Source organism: Protomyctophum bolini (assembly GCF_963924005.1).
Source record: "Protomyctophum bolini genome assembly, chromosome: 1".
Lineage (NCBI taxonomy): Eukaryota > Metazoa > Chordata > Actinopteri > Myctophiformes > Myctophidae > Protomyctophum > Protomyctophum bolini.
Window position 1 is genome coordinate 50,645,682 of NC_137862.1, and position 20,272 is coordinate 50,665,953.

Below are 20,272 nucleotides of genomic sequence, written 5' to 3' on the forward strand. Positions count from 1 at the left end.
CCCGCCCCTCCGCACCAACCCCATCTTCCCTCCCCGATCCCGAGAACTGGGAGGCGGGGGTCCTAGAAAACAAAGGGCACGGCATGGGGTTTGTCCCCCTATTGTCCCTCAGAACCAGCAAGGTTTTATCTCTGGCCTCAACAGAGGCTGTGAAAGGAGCCGTGTTTCTCTCTCTGGGCGTAATGAGGTTGTTAAAGGGATGCACTAAAATGGTTCAACACGCGCTAAACTAAACGCTGACATACTCTCCGGATCGTACTTTTATGTCACTAAATCACGGGGGCTTGCTTATAAGGGAGCTGTATACCCTTTTTAATGGGAGTGAGTGAGTGAGTTTTTTAGTAGAGTTGGTATGTAGACAGACATCTGCATGGAATGGAAGGAGGATAAATGTTGCTTTGGATTCTCGGTGAGGAATGAGGATTACACAAGTATATAGGGCTCTTCCATTCCAGTTATTGCAACATTGGCATCACAGAGATGGAAGCACTGACAGGTTTCCTACTAGGCACGGCACTAAACATTTTATTGCTTGACTTGTTCGAGCCAGTCCAGCCTTCATCAGAACACAAGTTAAAGAGAGTTTACAGTGTGTATATATATATATATATTGTGTGTGTGTGTGTGTGTGTTTCTTTTTGTTACTTGAGACTGCTGGAAATGATCATTGCAGAGTTCCCCCCCAACTGTGGGAACTCTGTCTAAATCTTGGGGCCGGTCCCAACATTTCCAATCCGGCTTGTAATTTGTGGTCTGCGGGCGGGGTGGGTGCACGGCTGCACACGCAGGGGGGTTGGAGTGCGCTCAAACGCCGGAGCAGAGGACGTCCCGCGCTGCCGGACATACACACACATGCGTGGCCCTCTCTCACACACACACAGTCACACACACACACACACACACACACACACACACACACACACACACACACACACACGTGCTGTATATATAAATACACACGTCAGTGCTGCAATTCATTGTGGGTGATGGCTGATCAGAGAGTGGACTGTTGCCTTTTGTGGTTTCTTTTTTTTTTTAAGGGGGGGCGACATGTTTTTATAACATAAAGAAAGCACAGGGACCTGAACTTTTAAACAAAATAAACATGAGGGACAGTTGCGTTTGGGTGGACTTTTGCTTGTGCTCGCGTGTGTGTGTGTGTGTGTGTGTGCGTGCGTGTGTGTGTGTGTGTGTGTGTGTGTGTGCGTGCGTGCGTGTGTGTGCGTGTGTGTGTGTGTGTGTGTGTGTGAGAGCGTGCGTGTGTTCAGGGGCTCAAACCACACACATTCGCACACACATATGCTGGCTCTCAGAGCCCCTCTGCTCTTATGAAGCATGTGTACAAGCGACCACTCTTCTATTTTCCCCTTGTCTTTGGTTTTTTTTGTTCTTTTGGTTGTGTGTGGGTGTGTGGTGGGGTGTAAGGTTAAGAGTCCCCCCCTCCTACCCCCACCCGTATGACGGACACACGGCCAGTTGGAGGCTCGGTGAAGAGCGGCGGCACAATGGGTTTGCCGTGGGCGTCCGTGGAGGGAGAGGGGGGGGGGGGGGGGGGGTGATGGGTGGAGGAGGAACGTGTGTGTGTGTGTGTGTGTGTGTGGGGGGGGGGGGTGGAGGGGGTGGAGTGGTTATGGGGGGTTCTCTCTACAAAAGTCTTCTAAATCATGAAAGTATAAGTGGTCTATGTTGTCAGTGGTTCGGAACTATTCTCGTGTAGCGAGCTTGTAGATCTGCTGTTTTTCCAATAGCTAAAGCATAACATGATGCTTTAAAACACCAAAAGGGTTCCCTCCCACTCCCATAATGGGTTAACCCCTCCCCTCCTCCTCCTCCTCCTCTCTCTCTCTCTCTCTCTCTCTCTCTCTCTCTCTCTCTCCTGCTATACACCACCTCTCGTTGCGTTTGGTTTTGGTTTAAGGCTGTTGTGTTACTCCCTTTCTTGCAAGGCCCCGGGGGCAGCTTGCATGGACGCTCCGCTCCACGCTGCTCTGTCTGTCTCCTCCTGCACTTTGTTTTGCTCATACTCCCTCCTCCTGAACCCTGAGTGGGAGGAGAGAAAGGGAGAGAGCGAGGGAGAGCGAGGGAGAGAGAGAGAGAGGGAGAGAGAGGGAGAGCGAGGGAGGGTTGGTTGAAGGTGTGCCCCAGCAGGCAGGCATACATACAGCGTCCCTGCTGCTGCTAGAAGAGCATCTGACTCTCTGGATTAATTGGCTCTGTAAGCAGCGGACGGTATACAGAGCCGGCTTGTGGTCCAGTTATAGTGGTATAGTAGTAGTGGTGCCACTTATCTGATGATGGCTCACAGCTGTGTCCACTGGCCCTCCGGCAGCACACCTGAGGCAGGTGTCTGACTGATTGACAGACAGACAGACTGACTGACTGACAGACGGAAGGAAGGAAGACCGGCGACGATGAGTCTGATGCTGTGTCGCTGGGAACAAAATAACTTCACCATGAAACTGGTAGGCGCAAACACTTCTGAATTGAACGCGTACAGTTTCAATTTATTTAATTGTATTAATTGCTAATATCGGTTGGTTTACTGTTACAATATGGGCTGTTGTTATGTACAGCTTGCAATGTTTCCATTTTGAATGAGGAGAGAGTTTGTTTTAACTGAGGCGGGGGAAAGCTGAGAGGAGTTGGAAGCCTTCAGGTGGGAAATGGACAGACCAGTGCGGTTTAAGGCAACGATAATATTACTATGCTATCAAACCTCTACCTCTTAAGAACTTGTGTGTGTGTGTGTGTGTGTGTGTGTGTGTGTGTGTGTGGTGTGTGTGTGTGTGTGTGTGTGTGTGTGTGTGTGCGTGCAGTGCGTGCGTGCGTGTGGTCTGTGTGTGCTGGTGTCACATTGCAAACATTACACAGTGAGTGTTGAGTGTGCAAATGCACCCCCCTCCAGTCTAACGTGATGCTAGTTTAGCTTTGAAGTTTACATGGAAAGTTAACAGTAGGTTTAGCAACACCAAACCATGTGACCAAGTGTGTGTGTGTGTGTGTGTTTGTGTGTGTGTGTGTGTGCGGTGTGGAATGACAGACATAAAAAGAAGCGGGCGGATGGACAGACAGACAGGCAAAATACAGGCAGACAAACATATCGGCGAGACAGTAGACACCTGACACACGTGCACGCACAGCACACACACAAACACACACGCGCTATAGAGAAAAACTGAACATGAGAGCATGGCTCTGCATTATTTCCCTGTGTTTGGTGTGACAGACTGCACTGTGTGTGTGTGTGTGTGTGTGTGTGTGTGTCTGTGTGTCTCTGTGTGTGTGTGCGTGATTATTGAGACGAGCGTCCTGAAGATCTGTGGAGGAAGGGGGATTATTATCCCATTTAGGGCCCTGACATTGAAATTTAAAAGATGTCTTCTAAATCATGTCACAGTTTTCTGAAATCAGTTTATGTATCAGTGGTGGTGCTCAATATTTCATGTCAAGGACCCAAAAGTTGGTAATATACCTCCGCCCCCCCCCCCCCCCCCCCCCCCCCCCCCCCCCCCCCCCCCCCCCCCCCCCCACCCCCCCCCCCCCCCCCCCCCCCCCCATTAAGGACAAAAGGCACATAAACGCCAAACAACACAGTACTTAATAGGACAGGATAGCCCACGGGCTAGGATATTTTATCTTTTACCAAAAATACACAAAAGCCCGGATTCATGGACAATACCATATGAAATTCCACCCGGGAGACCAATTGTGTCGGACTGTGGCAGCGAGACATATCAGACAGCAGAGTTTATTGAATATTTCCTGAACCCACTGTCGATAAAACACCCAGTTTTATAAAAGACACTTACGATTTTGTGGACAAAATTAAAGCTATTAAAGTAGGAAAGGAGGCCCTTCTATTTTCAATAGATATAGACAGCCTCTACACAAACATTGAAACAGAATCAGGACTCCAAGCAGTCAGGGAAGTCTTTAGTAAATACCCAGACACAAGTCGACCAGAGGAGGAAATACTCCAATTACTAGACTTAAATCTAACCCAGAATGATTTTTCCTTTAACAACAAATTCTATTTACAAATCAAAGGCACGGCCATGGGAAAGAGATTTGCACCATCTTATGCAAACATTTACATGAGCATATGGGAACAGACCGCACTAGAAAAATGCAGACTTAAACCGACACATTACTATAGATTTCTAGATGATATATTTGGAATATGGGAACATAGCCAAGAAGAATTCCAGGAATTTATTGATGTTTTAAATAGCCATCATAGATCCATAACGATAAAATATGTGACACACACAGAAAGGATTGACTTTCTTGATGTAACAATCTTCAAGGGCCCAAACTTTAACACAAATGGGAAACTAGACTTAAAAGTATTCTTTAAAGAAACAGACACTCACGCCCTATTACACAAACGTCATTCCACCCGACACACTCCTACACAGGAATAGTCAAATCACAACTACTAAGATTCCATAGGATTTGCACGCAAAGAAGTGATTTCAAAATAGCTTGTAAAACTCTATTTAATGCCCTCAGACTAAGAGGATACACTAGGACCTTCCTCCGGAAAGCCCAAAAAACCTTCTTAGAAATAAAAGTGCGAGATACAGGCCCCAAATTGGCCCTGATAACCAGTTATTCAACACAGAGCACACTAGCCAACAACAGAATAAAAGGAATTTTGAGAACCGAACAGACGATCTTCTAAAAGATTATAAAATTATATCGGCCTACAGAAAAATAAAAACCTTAAAGATTATCTAGTACACAGCAAGCTAAAAGAAATCAACACACCAGCACGCCAGGACCAGAATACTTCAAACCCAAACAATTAGTAAAAAATAGAACCACAAAACGCGTCTTGGAGATTAAACAACAAATAACAGCCAGAACCAGCAACTGCATTTACTTAATCACATGTGAAAAATGTGGTTTACAATATGTCGGAGAGACAGGTAAAACAATAGGTACTAGGCTGGGACGACACAGATACAATATTAACAATGCCAAAAAGACAACCACAAGATTGGTGCAACATTTTATGGCGCACGGCATTGGAGCTCTAAAATGCGCTGGACTTCAACACAATCCTAACTGGACAGTAGGACAAAGACGTTTTAATGAAAAACAGTGGATTAAGAACCTCAACACGGATTTTCCTCGAGGCTTAAACATGCCTAAAATTAGATCTTGAACACTAAAAAACTTAAACTCAGGATTAAACTGGAGAAATCTAAAAGTGATTGGATCAGACTTCCTTCGGATACATGGCGAATGCATTTATTCCTTGCATTGTGCCTACACAAGTCGCGACCTGCGGTCGCGACATGTGTAGGCACAGTGCACTGAAATCTTTTAATTCCCCCCCCATCTGAAAATATGTTGTTCCGCAGGGAGCAAAGATTTGAGTTAAAATGTTCACTCTGTAACAACATATATTCAAAGATTTGAGGCACATTTTCACAATCTTTCAAAAATAGCAGATCTCTACAAAAGCTCATAGCTTGTAGAGATCTGCTATTTTTCAATTGCTAAACTATATAGCATAATACTTTAAAAACACCAAAAGGGGTAAAGTTATTTCCGTTTTCCGACCGAATCAGAAACCCTGAAAATGGTATTGATCCCATGAGGATATAGACCAGATATAGACATCGGACAAAGCTCATGCTTATATTATATTGCTTATAATGCTGAGGAAATGCCATTGTAAAAGGTTGTTAATCGCGAGGTGTGTAGATGAAATGGAAAGTAATACCTGTGAACACTGGATTTAATGCTCTCTCTCTCTCTCTCTCTCTCTCTCTCTCTCTCTCTCTCTCTCTCTCTCTCTCTCTCTCTCTCTCTCTCTATAGCCATAACAACAATTATGCCATTTGCAAAACAACCCAGTGAAATAATTGTGCTCATAAAAACAGACTCTCTCTCTCTCTCTCTCTCTCTCTCTCTCTCTCTCTCTCTCTCTCATATATTTGCCTTTCTTGCTATATCTCTCTATCTCTCTGTCTGCGGCGCGGTGCGCCTGCTCTTATCTCCATCTATACTGGTGGATTACCGAGGAAGGAGGAAGGGGGCGAGAGAGAGGAAGAGGAGGTTATTACGGCGGTCTAGAGAGAGAGGGGAGCTGATAAGACGGCCTTTTTAATTAGAGATCGCTGACCTCCACGCTACACTCTCGGCAGCCGGCAGAACGCTGGGGCATGGGGTCAGCGCGCAGTGCACACGCACACACACACACGTGTGTGCATGTGTAATAAGAGAGTGTGTGTGTGCGCGTGCGTGTGTGCGTGCGTGCGTGTGTGTGTGTGTGTGGGGCAGCAAGATGGGGGTTGGTGTATACGTGAGAGAAAAAACAGATTACATAAACACACACACTTGACCACGTTTGGGTGCATTTTGTGAAATGAAATTGACCTTTTCCTCTTCATGAAGTGAAGTCAATAATGTCTATGATCCACTCTCCAATAGTAAAAAAAGAAAAAAGCTATTGATTATCTGATATTGATGAAGGGTCCTTCGGTGAACGTATATGGGATCTGCAGCATAAATCAGTCGGCATTAATACCCTATATATAGTCTAATGGTCTTCCCTACTGCATGGGGACGCTGGCCTGCAGCAAACAGCAGCCAACACAAAATAACCACAAAGATGTCTCACTTTCCTCTGTTGAGCGTGTTGAGTTTATTTTAATTTTAAATGTGTTGTGCTTATACCTGTTTAACTCTATGTTTTCAACTGAACTTGTGCGACACACTATTTGTCATCTTTCCTGATTTCTTTTCTCAAAATGTATAGGAAACATTTTTTGTTATTAAAAGGGACCCATTCATGAAAATGCATGCCTGCGACCCACAAATGTGTCCCAGAAGCAGAGTGTCCCTCCATGGCCCTCTGCAGCCCCTCCATGGCCCTCTGCAGCCCCTCCATGGCCCTTTGCAGCCCCTCCATGGCCCTCTGCAGCCCCTCCATGGCCCTCTGCAGCCCCTCCATGGCCCCTCTGCAGCCCCTCCATGGCCCTCTGCAGCCCCTCCATGGCCCTCTGCAGCCCCTCCATGGCCCTCTGCAGCCCCTCCATGGCCCTCTGCAGACCCCTCCATGGCCCTCTGCAGCCCCTCCATGGCCCTCTGCAGCCCCTCCATGGCCCTCTGAGCCCCTCCACCCATGGCCCTCTGCAGTCCCTCCATGGCCCTCTGCAGTCCCTCCATGGCCCTCTGCAGTCCCTCCATGGCCCTCTGCAGCCCCTCCATGGCCCTCTGCAGTCCTCCATGGCCCTCTGCAGTCCCTCCATGGCCCTCTGCAGCCCCTCCATGGCCCTCTGCAGCCCCTCCATGGCCCTCTGCAGTCCCTCCATGGCCCTCTGCAGCCCCTCCATGGCCCTCTGCAGCCCCTCCATGGCCCTCTGCAGCCCCTCCATGGCCCTCTGCAGCCCCTCCATGGCCCTCTGCAGCCCCTCCATGGCCCTCTGCAGCCCCTCCATGGCCCTCTGCAGTCCCTCCTTGGCCCTCTGCAGCCCCTCCATGGCCCTCTGCAGCCCCTCCATGGCCCTCTGCAGCCCCTCCATGGCCCTCTGCAGCCCCTCCATGGCCCTCTGCAGCCCCTCCATGGCCCTCTCAGCCCCGTCCGTGCACTCGCTCCACCACGGCTCTTTCATGTGGCGCAACACAGAGCAAGCTGCAGACATGAGGGCTCGTTTAGAATCGGCCTGCACTGCACTGCTTCAGCACCCTGTGGGTTGAAGCCACCTTGAGAGAGCTGTGTGTGTGTGTGTGTGTGTGTGTGTGTGTGTGTGTGTGTGTGTTGTGTGTGTGTGTGTGTGTGTGTGTGTGTGTGTGTGTGTGTGTGTGTGTGTGTGTGTGTGTGTGTGTGTGTGTGTGTGTGTGTGTGTGTGTGTGTGTGTGTGTGTGTGTGTGTGTGTGGTGTGTGTGTGTGTGTTGCCACAGAGAACACAGAGAGAGAGAGAGAGAGAGAGAGAGTTGAGGATGATAAGGGAGGCCCTACATCCTGCAAAACCAGCCACCAGGACTCATGCTGGGGGCCAGCGGAGCATGGCACTGCCTGGGGCTGGCCTGTGGTGACAGTGGCGGTTGTGGTTGTGTGTGTGTGTCGTGTGTGTGCGTGTGTAGTGCGAACGAGATAGAGCCAGCAAGAAAGCAAATATCTCTCTCTGAGGAGAGGATACTCCAGTAACATTAGAGGAGCATGTATTTTGAAGAAAGAGTGGTCATTAGTTAACACAATACCCGCCGGGATTAATTCATTAATTTAACGCGCATTGCCATGTTTTTTCCCCTTTCAACCCTTATTTTGAAGAGCCAAATATCCGTAACCGGATGTTACGATGACATAATGTTGTGTGTGTGTGTGTGTGTGTGGTGTCTTGACCGGTTGTTGTTCTCTCGCTGGGTGCCGAAAAAAGTATAGTATCACAGCCAGCACCGGCTGTCGGCCGTTGAAAAACCATGTAGTGACCGGAAACGACATTCGTTGCGCCCGATTGGTAGCTAAAGGCCATTGAAAGCAGCACGTATACAGTGCAAGTGGATGCGCGCGCATCTTCAAAATGCGCCGTCCGGTGTCTGCCCAGGGGGGGCAGTGAAGCCAATAGTGTCTGAAGCCAGTAGGAAATCCTGACTCCTGAATGTTCATATTAATGCCTGTTGTGGCGCTGTCATTGGCCCAAAAAAAGACCCGGAGAACGCTTTGTCCATATTATTATTTTTTTAACAGTCTATGGTCTGGCCCTATATAGTGTCTAGGCAGTGCGTCACTCTGTTGTCATATCACACACGGGTATTGATTTATCTGAAACCATCTGGCTGTCTGTGTCTGTTGTGCACTGAGACAGAGAGGATGTTACATAGCTTCCATTAGGAAATGTAAACGGGAGACAAATTGGGTTTTGTAATCTGGTTGCCCGCCCGTGTATCAATGTCTCTCTGTGTGTTTTAACACGTTGGGTGTGACAGGGGAAGAGCGAGATACATTTCATTAGAGAATATATAGAATATATATCTCTGCTGTCGGCCGTCTATATCTATACCCAGCCATCCATCATCTGTATACTCTTCCCATAAGCCATCTGGAGGGTTGGGCTATAGGCTGGGCCGGAGGCGTATAGTGTTGCCCTCCTCCTCCCATCTCCCCAGCCCGTATACATGCGTGTGTGTGTGTGTGTGTGTGTGTGTGTGTTGTGTGTGTGTGTGTGTGTGTGTGTGTGTGTGTGTGTGTGTGTGTGTGAGTGTGTGTGTGTGTGTGGTGTGTGTGTGTGTGTGTGTGGTGTGTGTGTGTGGTGTGTGTGTGTGTGTGTGTGTGTGTGTGTGTGTGTATACTTGGGGTAGGATAGTGCATCCGCAATGGCAAACATGTGGGGATTTCAGGGGAACCGCCTGGGCCATGGAAGACCCTGCAGTCAGATCAGAATCGACAATAAGGCATTCATCATTGCAGCGAAAATATAAGCATAAAGTGCATAATATGACCAATGTAAGTGCATAATAAATAAAAGGTCATACTGAAGGTATGTACATTCACATTCCCCTTGGCTGTGGGTATATCTGGGCAGAGCAGATTTTTTTATTATTATTTTTTTAATATATACATTTTTCCGGGGTCTTTTTCTTGCCTTTATGGATATACAGCATATAGATGAGACAGGAAGCAGGCAGAGAGAGTTGGGGGAGTCCACCGGGCCCCGGGAATCAAACCGAGAACTCACTGTTAGAGCCTGTAATAACCCATTTAGTCCTGACGTCGAAATTAAAAATAATGTCCTCAAAATCCTGATGTCAAGGACCCCAAAAATGATATGTATATTTGGCCGCCGACCCCCATTCTGAAAATATGTTATTCCAGAAACCCTCAGAAGCAAAAGATTAGAGGTGAAAACGCCACATTTTCACGATTTTTCCAAAGAAAATTGCAGACCTACAGAGCTCGTATAGCGCGACACTCGGTGCCTCGCTATGAGCTTATAGATCTGCTATTTTTTATATAGCTAAAGCAAACCTAATGCTTTAAAATCGCCAAAAGGGGTTATATTCGTGCCCCAATCCATGAGTGGATTTGAAGAGCTGGTTCAACATTAATTAACCAAAGGAAACAATGGTCTCTACATAAGAACCATACAACCCTAACCCTATAGCATGCAGGCACTTAAAATGCAAATCATATATCTAAAGAAATGTAAGAATATAAATGAGGTCCTTGGGACAGAATGTAATTAAGCTTGATTATTCTGTGCATAATGAGGGTATGGGGTGCATTGACGTGCCACTAATATTGACTATACCACTGGTAAACGGTACCAGATACGTAACATCCAGTGGATACGGTATACCAAGTATATACGGTACCAGAGAGAAAGACGCTTTGAAGTGAACTCATCTGCGTGTTGCACAACCTACCAAAGGGGGGGGGGGGGGGGTGGGTGCGCACTGTACATTTGTGTGATGTACAGTGCCAGGTGTGCAGTTAGGGGGCCATGCAGGACAGGAGAGAGGAGGGGGGGGGGCCTCATGGGAGGTGTTTATCTGTTACCTCCGGAACAGTAGCATTCATCATGTCTACGTATGAGTGTGTGTAGAGGGGGGGGGGGGGGGGGGGGGGGCAGGGGAGGACAGGTGAAGACAAGACAAGGGGTGGTGGGAACCCCTGGAGGTCAGGGTTATTGTGGGGGCGACCGGCAGGGGAGGGAGGAACTGAGTCAGGGCGGCTGACTCAGAAACGTAGATCTACCAAGAGAGAGAGAGAGAGAGAGAGAGTGGGTGGTAATTTGAAGAGTGAAAAAGTATGTGACGCCTCAGTGCCTCTCTGAGGGGCCGACAGAGAGTAAGGCCAAGGGAGAAGAACAGAGGAGTAATCTAAGGACAGATATCCACTGTAGGGACAGAGAGTGGTACGGACGTACAGACAGACAGATGTTAGAAGAACAACAACAACAAGGGACGAGTGGAGTTGTCAAACGCAGCATGGCTATATGTATTGACAGTATAATACAAAGACAGCGCTAACAACTAGAGTCCCTGCATGGCATTCTGGAAGTTCCGGGAGACTCCCAGATGGACCTCTATAGTATTTGCCTCTTCAGGCCTCATGCAGCGGAAGCCCCAGGTGTGAGACCCGGCATGCCGGTGTGTGTGGAGGTGGACCTCAGGGTTCCTGTCCGGGACACAGTCGATCCTCCTGTGAGCACTACAAAATGGTAAGAAGAGAGAGCAGAAAGTCAGAGAGATTGTATAACGCTATCATAATATGGCATACAGGAAGGGGCATACAGTGCACTATATAACCGCCGTCCATGTGGATGACAAAAAAACGGTGTGAGCAATGCATGTGCATGGAGCTAGTTAGTCAGTTAATGGCTTTGACTCGAGCGAAAGCGTGAGAGAGGGAGCGAGGGATTCTAAAACGCCTAAAATAGGAAGGTCACGCCAGTCCTACACACTGTCACTCCACTTCAGGAAGCCTGGTCTATTTATAGTAGAGGGGAGGAGGGACAGGAAGGGCCAGGGGCAGGTATAGCATACTGTATTCTTCTTAAAGACACTTCTATTCAAAGATTTAGTTTACACACACGGGGAAACTAACAGACGCTTTGATGTTGAACACACTTTGGTGTCTGATGATGTACTACGTTTCCCAGCATGCCCTTCGACAGCCCCCCCCCCCCCCCCCCCCCCAAGCAAAATGCAACGCTGAACAATTAATTCATGTCTTTTTGTAGAGGATTAGAATGTAAACACTAGGCAGGATTAAAGGGTGGGGTGTTTCTTTAACTGCTGGACGCTAGGCGCTGCTTGCCAACATGCCTTGTAAACCGCCGGATATCTTTAGAAGGACGGACGTGTGTCTTAACAGCGACCCAAAGGAGAGGGTCAGCAGGACTCGGCCGGGCATAATTCCAGTCCTAACCAGTTCGGAAGCTATAGCTGACAGAGCGTAGAGGAGTAGTAGACCACGAGAAAGAAAGAAAACATCTGCGTTCCAAGTATGGCGTATTTAGCTTCTGAAGTTCAAAGTTTACTCCGGGCTTTGAAAAGGTAGAAGGAAGAAGAAAGCAGTGTTATCAGAGCGTGTCCTTATAGTTGGTCCACTGCAGCTCTCCGTTCAGTGCCATTAACCTGCCATTAGCCTTACCTAGACGGAAACCTTTAACCCATTTTTGCCTGACGTCGAAACTTGTAAAAATGTCGTCAACTTTTTTCTGAAAAACCCTATGTTTCTGTATCAATATTTCATGTCAAGAACCCCAAAAATTATATGTATTATGCCTCCATCTGAAAATATGTTGTTTCCAGGGACCTCCCCAGAAGCAAAGATTTGAGTTAAAAAATGTTCACTCTGTAATAATATTATATTCAAAAATTTTGAGGCACATTTTCACGATTTTCGCACTATGAGCTTGTAGATCTGCTATTTTTTTCTCCCAATAGCTAAATAATGCTTTAGTTTAAAACACCAAAAGGGGTTCCCGCCCAAAATGGGTTAAGATCCCCGGGACCGAAAAGCCAAAAGCTTCTCGTGAGAGATAGCGTGCTTTCATACGCCAACGTTGTCGTGCCTCTCCCTCGGTTTTCATATAGTGGCGTGGGAAGTGTTTCTTTCGTATGCTTTTCAGGTCTTTCACTGGACCCTGCTGGAAGTAATGAGGCTAATTGTCACATTAAGTTATCGAGGGAACCCGGCCTGGAAAGGCTACTGTAGCTCTGTCCGCATGTACACTTATATGTGAGCACCATAGAAACGTCATTGTGCTGTGTACACACACACACACACACACACACACACACACACACACACACACACACACACACACATGAACATACCTTTGACTTCAGACAGAGTGCTCGAATGGAAAGCAGGAACAGTGGGGTTGTGGTACTGTAAACCATCTTTGTAGCCATTTGTTCTTGCTGTCGGTTTTGAATCCTATATATACCTGGCTATTGTACTTCCCTTATGCTGGGTCTCTCTGTGAAGTCTACCTGCTTTTGACCTGAGATCAGATTCTAAAAATGTCTTCTACATCCTGACAGTTTTCTTAAAAAGCTAAGTTTCTATGTCAGTCGTTCTTAGATTTTTCAAAAATAGCCAAAGGATAACATAAGGATAACACCAAAAGGGTTTCCCACCCAGAATGGGTTAAGGAGGTATCATAAAACAATGTGGAACCCCTTGCACTTTCTATAGATAACAAGATGCAATAAATATATGCAGTATTATGTAATATATTATATACACAGTAAATATGCACAGTTAAATCCTCAGTGATAATTTTTACTCAGAAGAATGGGAACCAAAAGGACCCAAAAGGTCCAGCATGGAATGAATCACCACTTTCTTTAGATGGAACTAAATGGATCCAAGCGTGGAGAGTTGTGGAATAGTTTTGGAACGATTCTGGTTGAGAGTTTAATGACATATAATGGGATATGTAATGTTGGTATGGTATTGTGAAACATTACAGATGGTAGTATTATGGCTGCAGCCTGTGCTGTGGTGTTTGCTCAGTAAACAGGGTTCCCCTTACAAGTCACTTGTTTGACAAACAACAGCAGAGATGAAAGAGGCAGATTCCAAAGAGTTGAAATTGGTCTTGGTGAGTGACTTCTCATTCCCTATAGAAACATGCAGGCACACATGTGCACGCACCCGCAAGCGCACGCACACTCACACTCACACTCACACTCACATATGCTGCACACTCACGCAGAACCACACACACAGCCTGTCACAGTTCCAAACCTCAGCGTGCACTAGTCTGTAATCAGTGGTTGTCGTGATGTTTTGTGACTTGGGCCCAAACTTGGCCTAGAGCCAGCACAATACACGCTGTTTTGTGCCCCCCTCCCCAATGGAAGTCCCCATGTGACTTACATTGGAAATGCATTGGGGGGCGGCCATTAAACACGGACAAGACACAAGACAAATGTTGTATGCATGTTGCAACAGTGTGTGTGAGGCCTTAAAACGCAACGCAACACAACACAGCACAACACAACACTCTCCTTCAGAAAGTCCCCGTCAACAACTAAAGGGCACGCTCAGTGTGATTCCCCGGCTCTCATCGCTCCGTCTCCCTGCAGGGGACGGGCTATGTGTGCGTCACACACGACCACCACCCTCTGGGTGACACGCTGTGGGCCATGTGAGTCAGCAGGCCTGGCTACACACTGCGGATAGATATAGGATAGTGGATGTGGAGCACCGATGATGATGATGGCCTGTGGGGTGGCACACAGTGAATTGTCCTTGTGTTCAGTTGACTCCTGAGAGTTGGATATAAAGGATATATTCGGAGGATTTGACCGTGTCAGTGAGTGCCTATATGTGCGTGCCTGCGTACGTGTCTGTCCGCCTGATTTCACATAACGTAGCTGTCTTAGATGCCCTCATCACGTGTTTAGGGGGGGGTGACATACATATAGTTACTGTGTGTGTGGAGTAGGCAAGCCACGGTATGAGATTTTACAGTACGGTACGGTGCCGGTATTGATAATCTATACCTCGGTATTCCACGGTATTTATAAAAAAAAAAGAAAGAAAAGCCCCCCCCCCCCTCCCCACCTATGTCTAGAGACTACCCCCACCTCCTTATAAGCCCTTCTTTGTTCCCCAACCTGCAGGCCTACATATCTTTTATTTTTATTTTTACCAGCTTTTATGATAATTTTTTGTTTTTGTTATTTGTCATGATTATGAATTGATTGAAAGTCCTTGCTGTCTTGTTTCCATTCGGTCCTGGGCCAGGGCCAAATGGAACAAGACAGCAAGTGATCAGTGATCCCTTTGTGATGTGTTTGACTGTACCCTATACTGATTACATTTCTGCCAATAAAGTATTCAATCAATGAATCAATAGATATTCCACTGTATTTCACTGTACTATGGCTCCCCCTAATGGCTGTTTTAATGGCGCAACCCTGTACGTGCAATCTGCGCATGCTCACAACTGTCACTGTGTGCCTCCGTGTTGACACTATAGTTCACTCTTATAGTACATATGGAAATATGGAATATACAATTGGATCTGGGTGTCTTTCAGCAACACTAACTCAAAGGTAGGAAGCAACTTTTCAATCTACTGCAGCTGTGTGGTGAAAATAAATGTCTTGCCTTAGTGTGCGGCAGCATGCGCCGCCCACCGACGCTGTATTAAAATACCGTATGCTCGGAAATCTCACGGTATCAACACCGTGGCTGTTCCTGCGGCATGCCTAGTGTGGAGGTGGAGGGGGAGGGGGGGGGGGGGGGGCTGTGGGGTTACATTGGGGTATGTAGTGTATGTGAGAATTCACAAAACACTGTTGCTTGTTGACGGGTCGTTTCGTTTACGTTTTCTAAAGAGCAGCCACGAAGACATGTCACATCTCTGCTGTTTCCTTCCTGCTGGTTTAATGTTCGGCGCTATACCTGCTGTGTATATTGTGTACTTGGGAGAAGGAGGGGGTTAGCTGATGAACAGAGAACCTTGTTATGGCAAAACGGTCCACGTTTCACCAGAGTGATGATGTCAGAGGGATGTCCCCCGGGTCTACACCGATTTACTGTACAGGTTACTGTACAATGACTATGGCTATAGTCATTGAATGAGAGGTTCCAGGGGTTACTGGCAATATTTGGTAGGGCCCGGCGGGGAAGGGAATTTCCCTGTTCATTCACTGACTGACTGTTTGTCCAAAGTCAAAGATCCCAGCCTGTCCTATACATACGTGGTTGAATCTGCATATAGAGACAGACAGCTGCATGGACTTTAGTTGTCTTAATAATATGTTACAACATGGTCACTATACAGATCAAGGCTCCATATTTCTTAAAGATGGAGTGCCACCATTTATTTTTCTCCAGTTTTGCATGTGTCTATGAGGTGACAACTTCATTAGACACCCTGGAGTCGTTTTTTATGTGCAATGGTGTGTTCACTTTGTATTTAGGGTTTCTTCTTCCTCAAGGCTGAACCCTTGACAGTCAAACGGGCCAATGAAATAAACAGTAAAATAGTGACATCACACTATCAGCCCCTCCCCTAACCCCTCCCCCTTTATCATACAACTACAGCTGTGGGTGCGGCTTCAGTTAAGGTGGATCACCACCCACCAGGCAAACCAGGCATACTTAATGAACTGGTGGGCGTGTCCACATAAAAGCATGATTTTAACAAATACTGTACACTTTTTGGAAAAAGTTATTCCTCCTTATAATTATTATTATAGTGGTACGGTACCTATATATTATTAGTGGTGCAACTCCCCCCCCTCCCTCTCTCTCTCTCTCTCTCTCTCTCTCATTAGCAGGCAACAGTGCAGCACTCTCTCTCTCTCTCATTCTCTCTCTCATTAGCAGGCAACAGTGCAGCACTCTCTTTCTCTCTCTGTTTCTGGCACAACAGCGCCCCTGCTGGTACTTCATACTCGTGCTCGTTAACATCACACTGACACTATAGGTGAACACGGACATTGCTGTTCCTTGGAGTGGTTGCACCACTCAATAATACCCGAGGATCATGTTTTAGGGTGGGAAAAAATCATGGCATCACGCCATCTTTAATATCGAGGGTGGTAGTTAGTTATATAAGTTATAGCCTAACCTTATTTCACGTCATTTCTCTTGTGTGATGTACTATTAGATCCACATGGTCTGAAATATGGGAGGTGAGAAGATGAATGTGAAACGACTGTTCAGAATAGTCACTCGCTGACATTCTGTCACTGCTAATGTGTTGTGCAACAGACAAGCAAAGGCATTTGCACACCTGAGACCGGTGCGTCGGAAATGACCACGCTATAGGGGGGCGGGGCTGATAAATGTGGGAGGAATAAGTCCCGCTGCCCGCACGCCGCCGTCTTCTAATGAAAAACACGTTTGGGAAACACTGTCCTAGTGGTCTCCTAATTTTGACCTGAGATCAGATTCTAAAAATGTACATCCTGACAGTTTTCTGAAAAAGCTGTTTCTATGTCAGTCGTTCTTCGATTTTTCAAAAATAGCAGACCTACAAGCTCGTAGCTCGTATGAGCTTGTAGATCTGCTATTTTTCAATAGCTAAAGCATAACATAATGCTAACACCAAAAGGGGTTCCCGCCCCAAAATAGGCTAATTAATGTGCCATAATAGTGTCATGGGTGAATCAGTGTCCATACATATTTTGAGGCAAACCTGGAGACTGAGACATTCATTCATTGGGTCTTATATGATCAAAATTAGAACATTATAATGTTATGTAATTTATTTATTTTTTAAATAAAATAAATGCCACACAGACAAGGCCAAGTCTAGCCACGGAGACCGAAACGTTGGTCTGTGTGCGAACACATTGATGACCCCTGACCCCGGACGTGAATACTTCTTCTACTACACTGCTCTCCTACACCCCCCCCCCCCTCTCCCCACCCCGTGTCACCCTCAAGGCTCCTTGACCTTTCTGTTTCCTCTAGCTCTGTGAATGACAGCTATACCCATTTCACCTGGGTTTTAATTACACTGCAAGGCCTTCAATTTACCTGCCTGAAACTACTTCAAAGGAATCTCTCTTTCTCACACATACACGCACGCACGCACGCACGCACACACGCACGCAAGCAACACACGCACGCACGCACGCACGCACGCGCGCACACACACACACACACACACACACACACACACACACACACACACACACACACACACACACACACACACACACACACACACACACACACACACACACACACACACACTCATGTTCTATTTTCCTGGACCAGCAAATTGAAAGGATATCCTAATCCGTTGCTGGCATGCAGGCTGCCTCAGCACTGTGTGACTCGCAGATCTTTTAGAAGAGTGTATATGGATCGGTCTGTCGTCTGTCCCACGCACCGAGGCTGTGTGTGTGTGTGTGTGCGTGTGTGTGTGTGTGAGACTGTGTGTGTGAGACTGTGTGTCATGCATCAAAATACTATATATATGAGTGAACGAGTGGAAGAGCGACGTGGAAGTAAAGACTCTTTCATTTGAAACATTAAAAACCAAATACAGTGCAATAATATAATGATTATAATGTATAGTGGGGTCTGGGGGTGTATAGATGGCCTATACCAGTTAAATACCACACGTAGCCTGTAATGCAGCCTGACACGTGTGTCGCAAGTTCGATTCCCAAGCCTGACGTCCTTTGCTGCCTCATGTCACTCCCTGTCTCTGACTCCCTGTTTCCTGTCACTCTCCATATAAAGGCAGAAAAGCCCAAAAACTTTATAATATAAGTATATACAGTATAATTATATTATGTACACTACAGTATACCCTTTTACACATGGACTCAGGATTTCACTGCCTGGCCCAATTCTAGAGTATAGAGTGTGCTCAGAAAACATTTGCTTTGCTTCGTGGTGTGTGTGTGTGTGTGTGTGTGTGTGTGTGTGTGTGTGTGTGTGTGTGTTTCCATATGTTTGGGTGTCTGTGTGTCTCGTGTCTGCGTGCGCGTGTGCATGCATGCGTGTGTGTTCTTACTCGGTGAGGGAGAGAGAGAGAGAGCTTGAGAGTGAGTTAGACAGAGAGAGAGAGAGAGAGAGAGAGAGAGAGACTAATTATGAAAGAACCTATTCAGATTATTCTGATGCTCCCCCCCCCCCCCCCCAGCATTTGAAGGGCCTTTTCTTGTCCCCAGAGGATGATGTCAGCCAAAGCCCAATTGAAAATGGCCCGCCGTTCTCTCTCTCTCTCTCTCTCTCTCTCTCTCTCTCTCTCTCTCTCTCTACCCCGCCTCTCTGTCTCTCCCCCTCTCTCTCTCTCTCTCTATCCCCCCTCTCCCCCACCCCATATGAATGAATGCCCCTCGCCCCCGCAGCACAATGGCCCCACTCAATTTGAATACCACGCGGATATACACGCCACAGCCTGGCCACCATCCGTCCTCCCCAACAAAAGGAGGAAGAAAAAAAAGCAGGGATACCGCTACATGTGCTGCCGTTCGTTCGTTCGTTCGTTCGTTCACGCAGCGCAGTTATTTATTTTATTAGGAGTCGTAAAAATGTTGGCCCTCCCCATCACCTCCTCCTCCTCCTCCCGCGTTCCTCCATGCGCTGCCGACGATGCGTTGACGCGCTATGCCTCCTCCTAGCTGGATTGATTTGGGGGGGCGAGTGTTTGTGTTTGTTTTGTAAGAGTTGGTAATTGAACGTTGCGTGTGTGTGTGTGTGTGTGTGTGTGTGCGTGTGTGTGTGTGCGTGTGTGCGTGTGTGCGTGTAGATCTACACAGACTGGGCCAACCACTACCTGGCCAAGTCGGGACACAAGCGTCTCATCAAGGACCTCCAGACCGACGTGTCGGATGGAGTTCTGCTGGCTGAGATCATACAGGTCGTGGGTAAGAAAACACTACCCTCTTCTTCTTCTGAAACGTTATTCTTTTAGGGGGCCGGGGGGGGGGCGCTCTATATAGCTAGAGATGTCCCGATGCTGTATCGGGACAAAGTATCGTATCGGCCCCTTATTTGTGGTCATAATATCGGGTCATATCGGTATCGGCGAATATGCCAGTCTATAACCACAGATCCGACGCAGGGGGTAAGGAAGGGGGTTGACACTAATATGGCAGGTAAATACAATGTATAGGGGCATGTGGAGTTTGCTTTGGAGTTGCCCCAAAACTTGCACGTGCACATTTGAGTGAGTCTGCTATAAACACAACACGAGATATATAACTAGACTAACAATATTCCCGGTTGGTGGACTTAAAAATATATATATATATTTTTTATATATATATATTATTCTCTGATATCGGTATTCGGTATCGGTTAACACAGAAACTGCGGTATCGTTTGTTTAGGGTAATATCAAAGTCATCTCGCTGATATAAATTCATCTTGTAATACACTTATTTCATTTTTCATTTTCCACGGATAACATCCCCCCCCCCCTAAAATCTCACAAGTGTGATTTAATATGAGGACAACAGGCCTTTGCTTATCCACTACTATAGTATATAGGTGAAGAAATCACACCCGTGTGAAGTGAGGGGCGCTCTTATCATTGTACATCGTCGTACCGTATACAATAGACACCGTGTCTATTTGCTCGGACACTATGACGTAAAATTCCCCATTCATTGTCAAGGGGAAAAGCTAATGCTTTTTTTGTGTAGGACAACATTTGTGAACCTACACTAAAAGCTGGATATAGGAAAAAGAAGGGGTTCTAGTATGGACCCCCAGTCAACTATGTATTTTACTGTATGGTTTATTTACGTGGTTAACCCATTCTGAACGGGAACCCATTTTGGTGTTGGCATCATGTTATGCTTTAGCTATTGA

At 46.8% G+C, this 20,272-nt stretch overlaps 1 protein-coding gene across 4 annotated transcripts in view; it reads left to right on the forward strand.

Annotated features, from left to right (window-relative positions):
* nav2a (neuron navigator 2a) overlaps window positions 1-20,272 on the forward strand; it is a 158,074-nt gene that overhangs the window by 16,025 nt on the left and 121,777 nt on the right. For all 4 annotated transcript variants that reach the window (XM_080766478.1, XM_080766479.1, XM_080766480.1 and 1 more), the window contains exon 2: window positions 19,206-19,323. In XM_080766478.1, coding sequence (XP_080622604.1) covers window positions 19,206-19,323 — 118 coding nt within the window. The remainder of the gene's footprint in view (window positions 1-19,205; window positions 19,324-20,272) is intronic.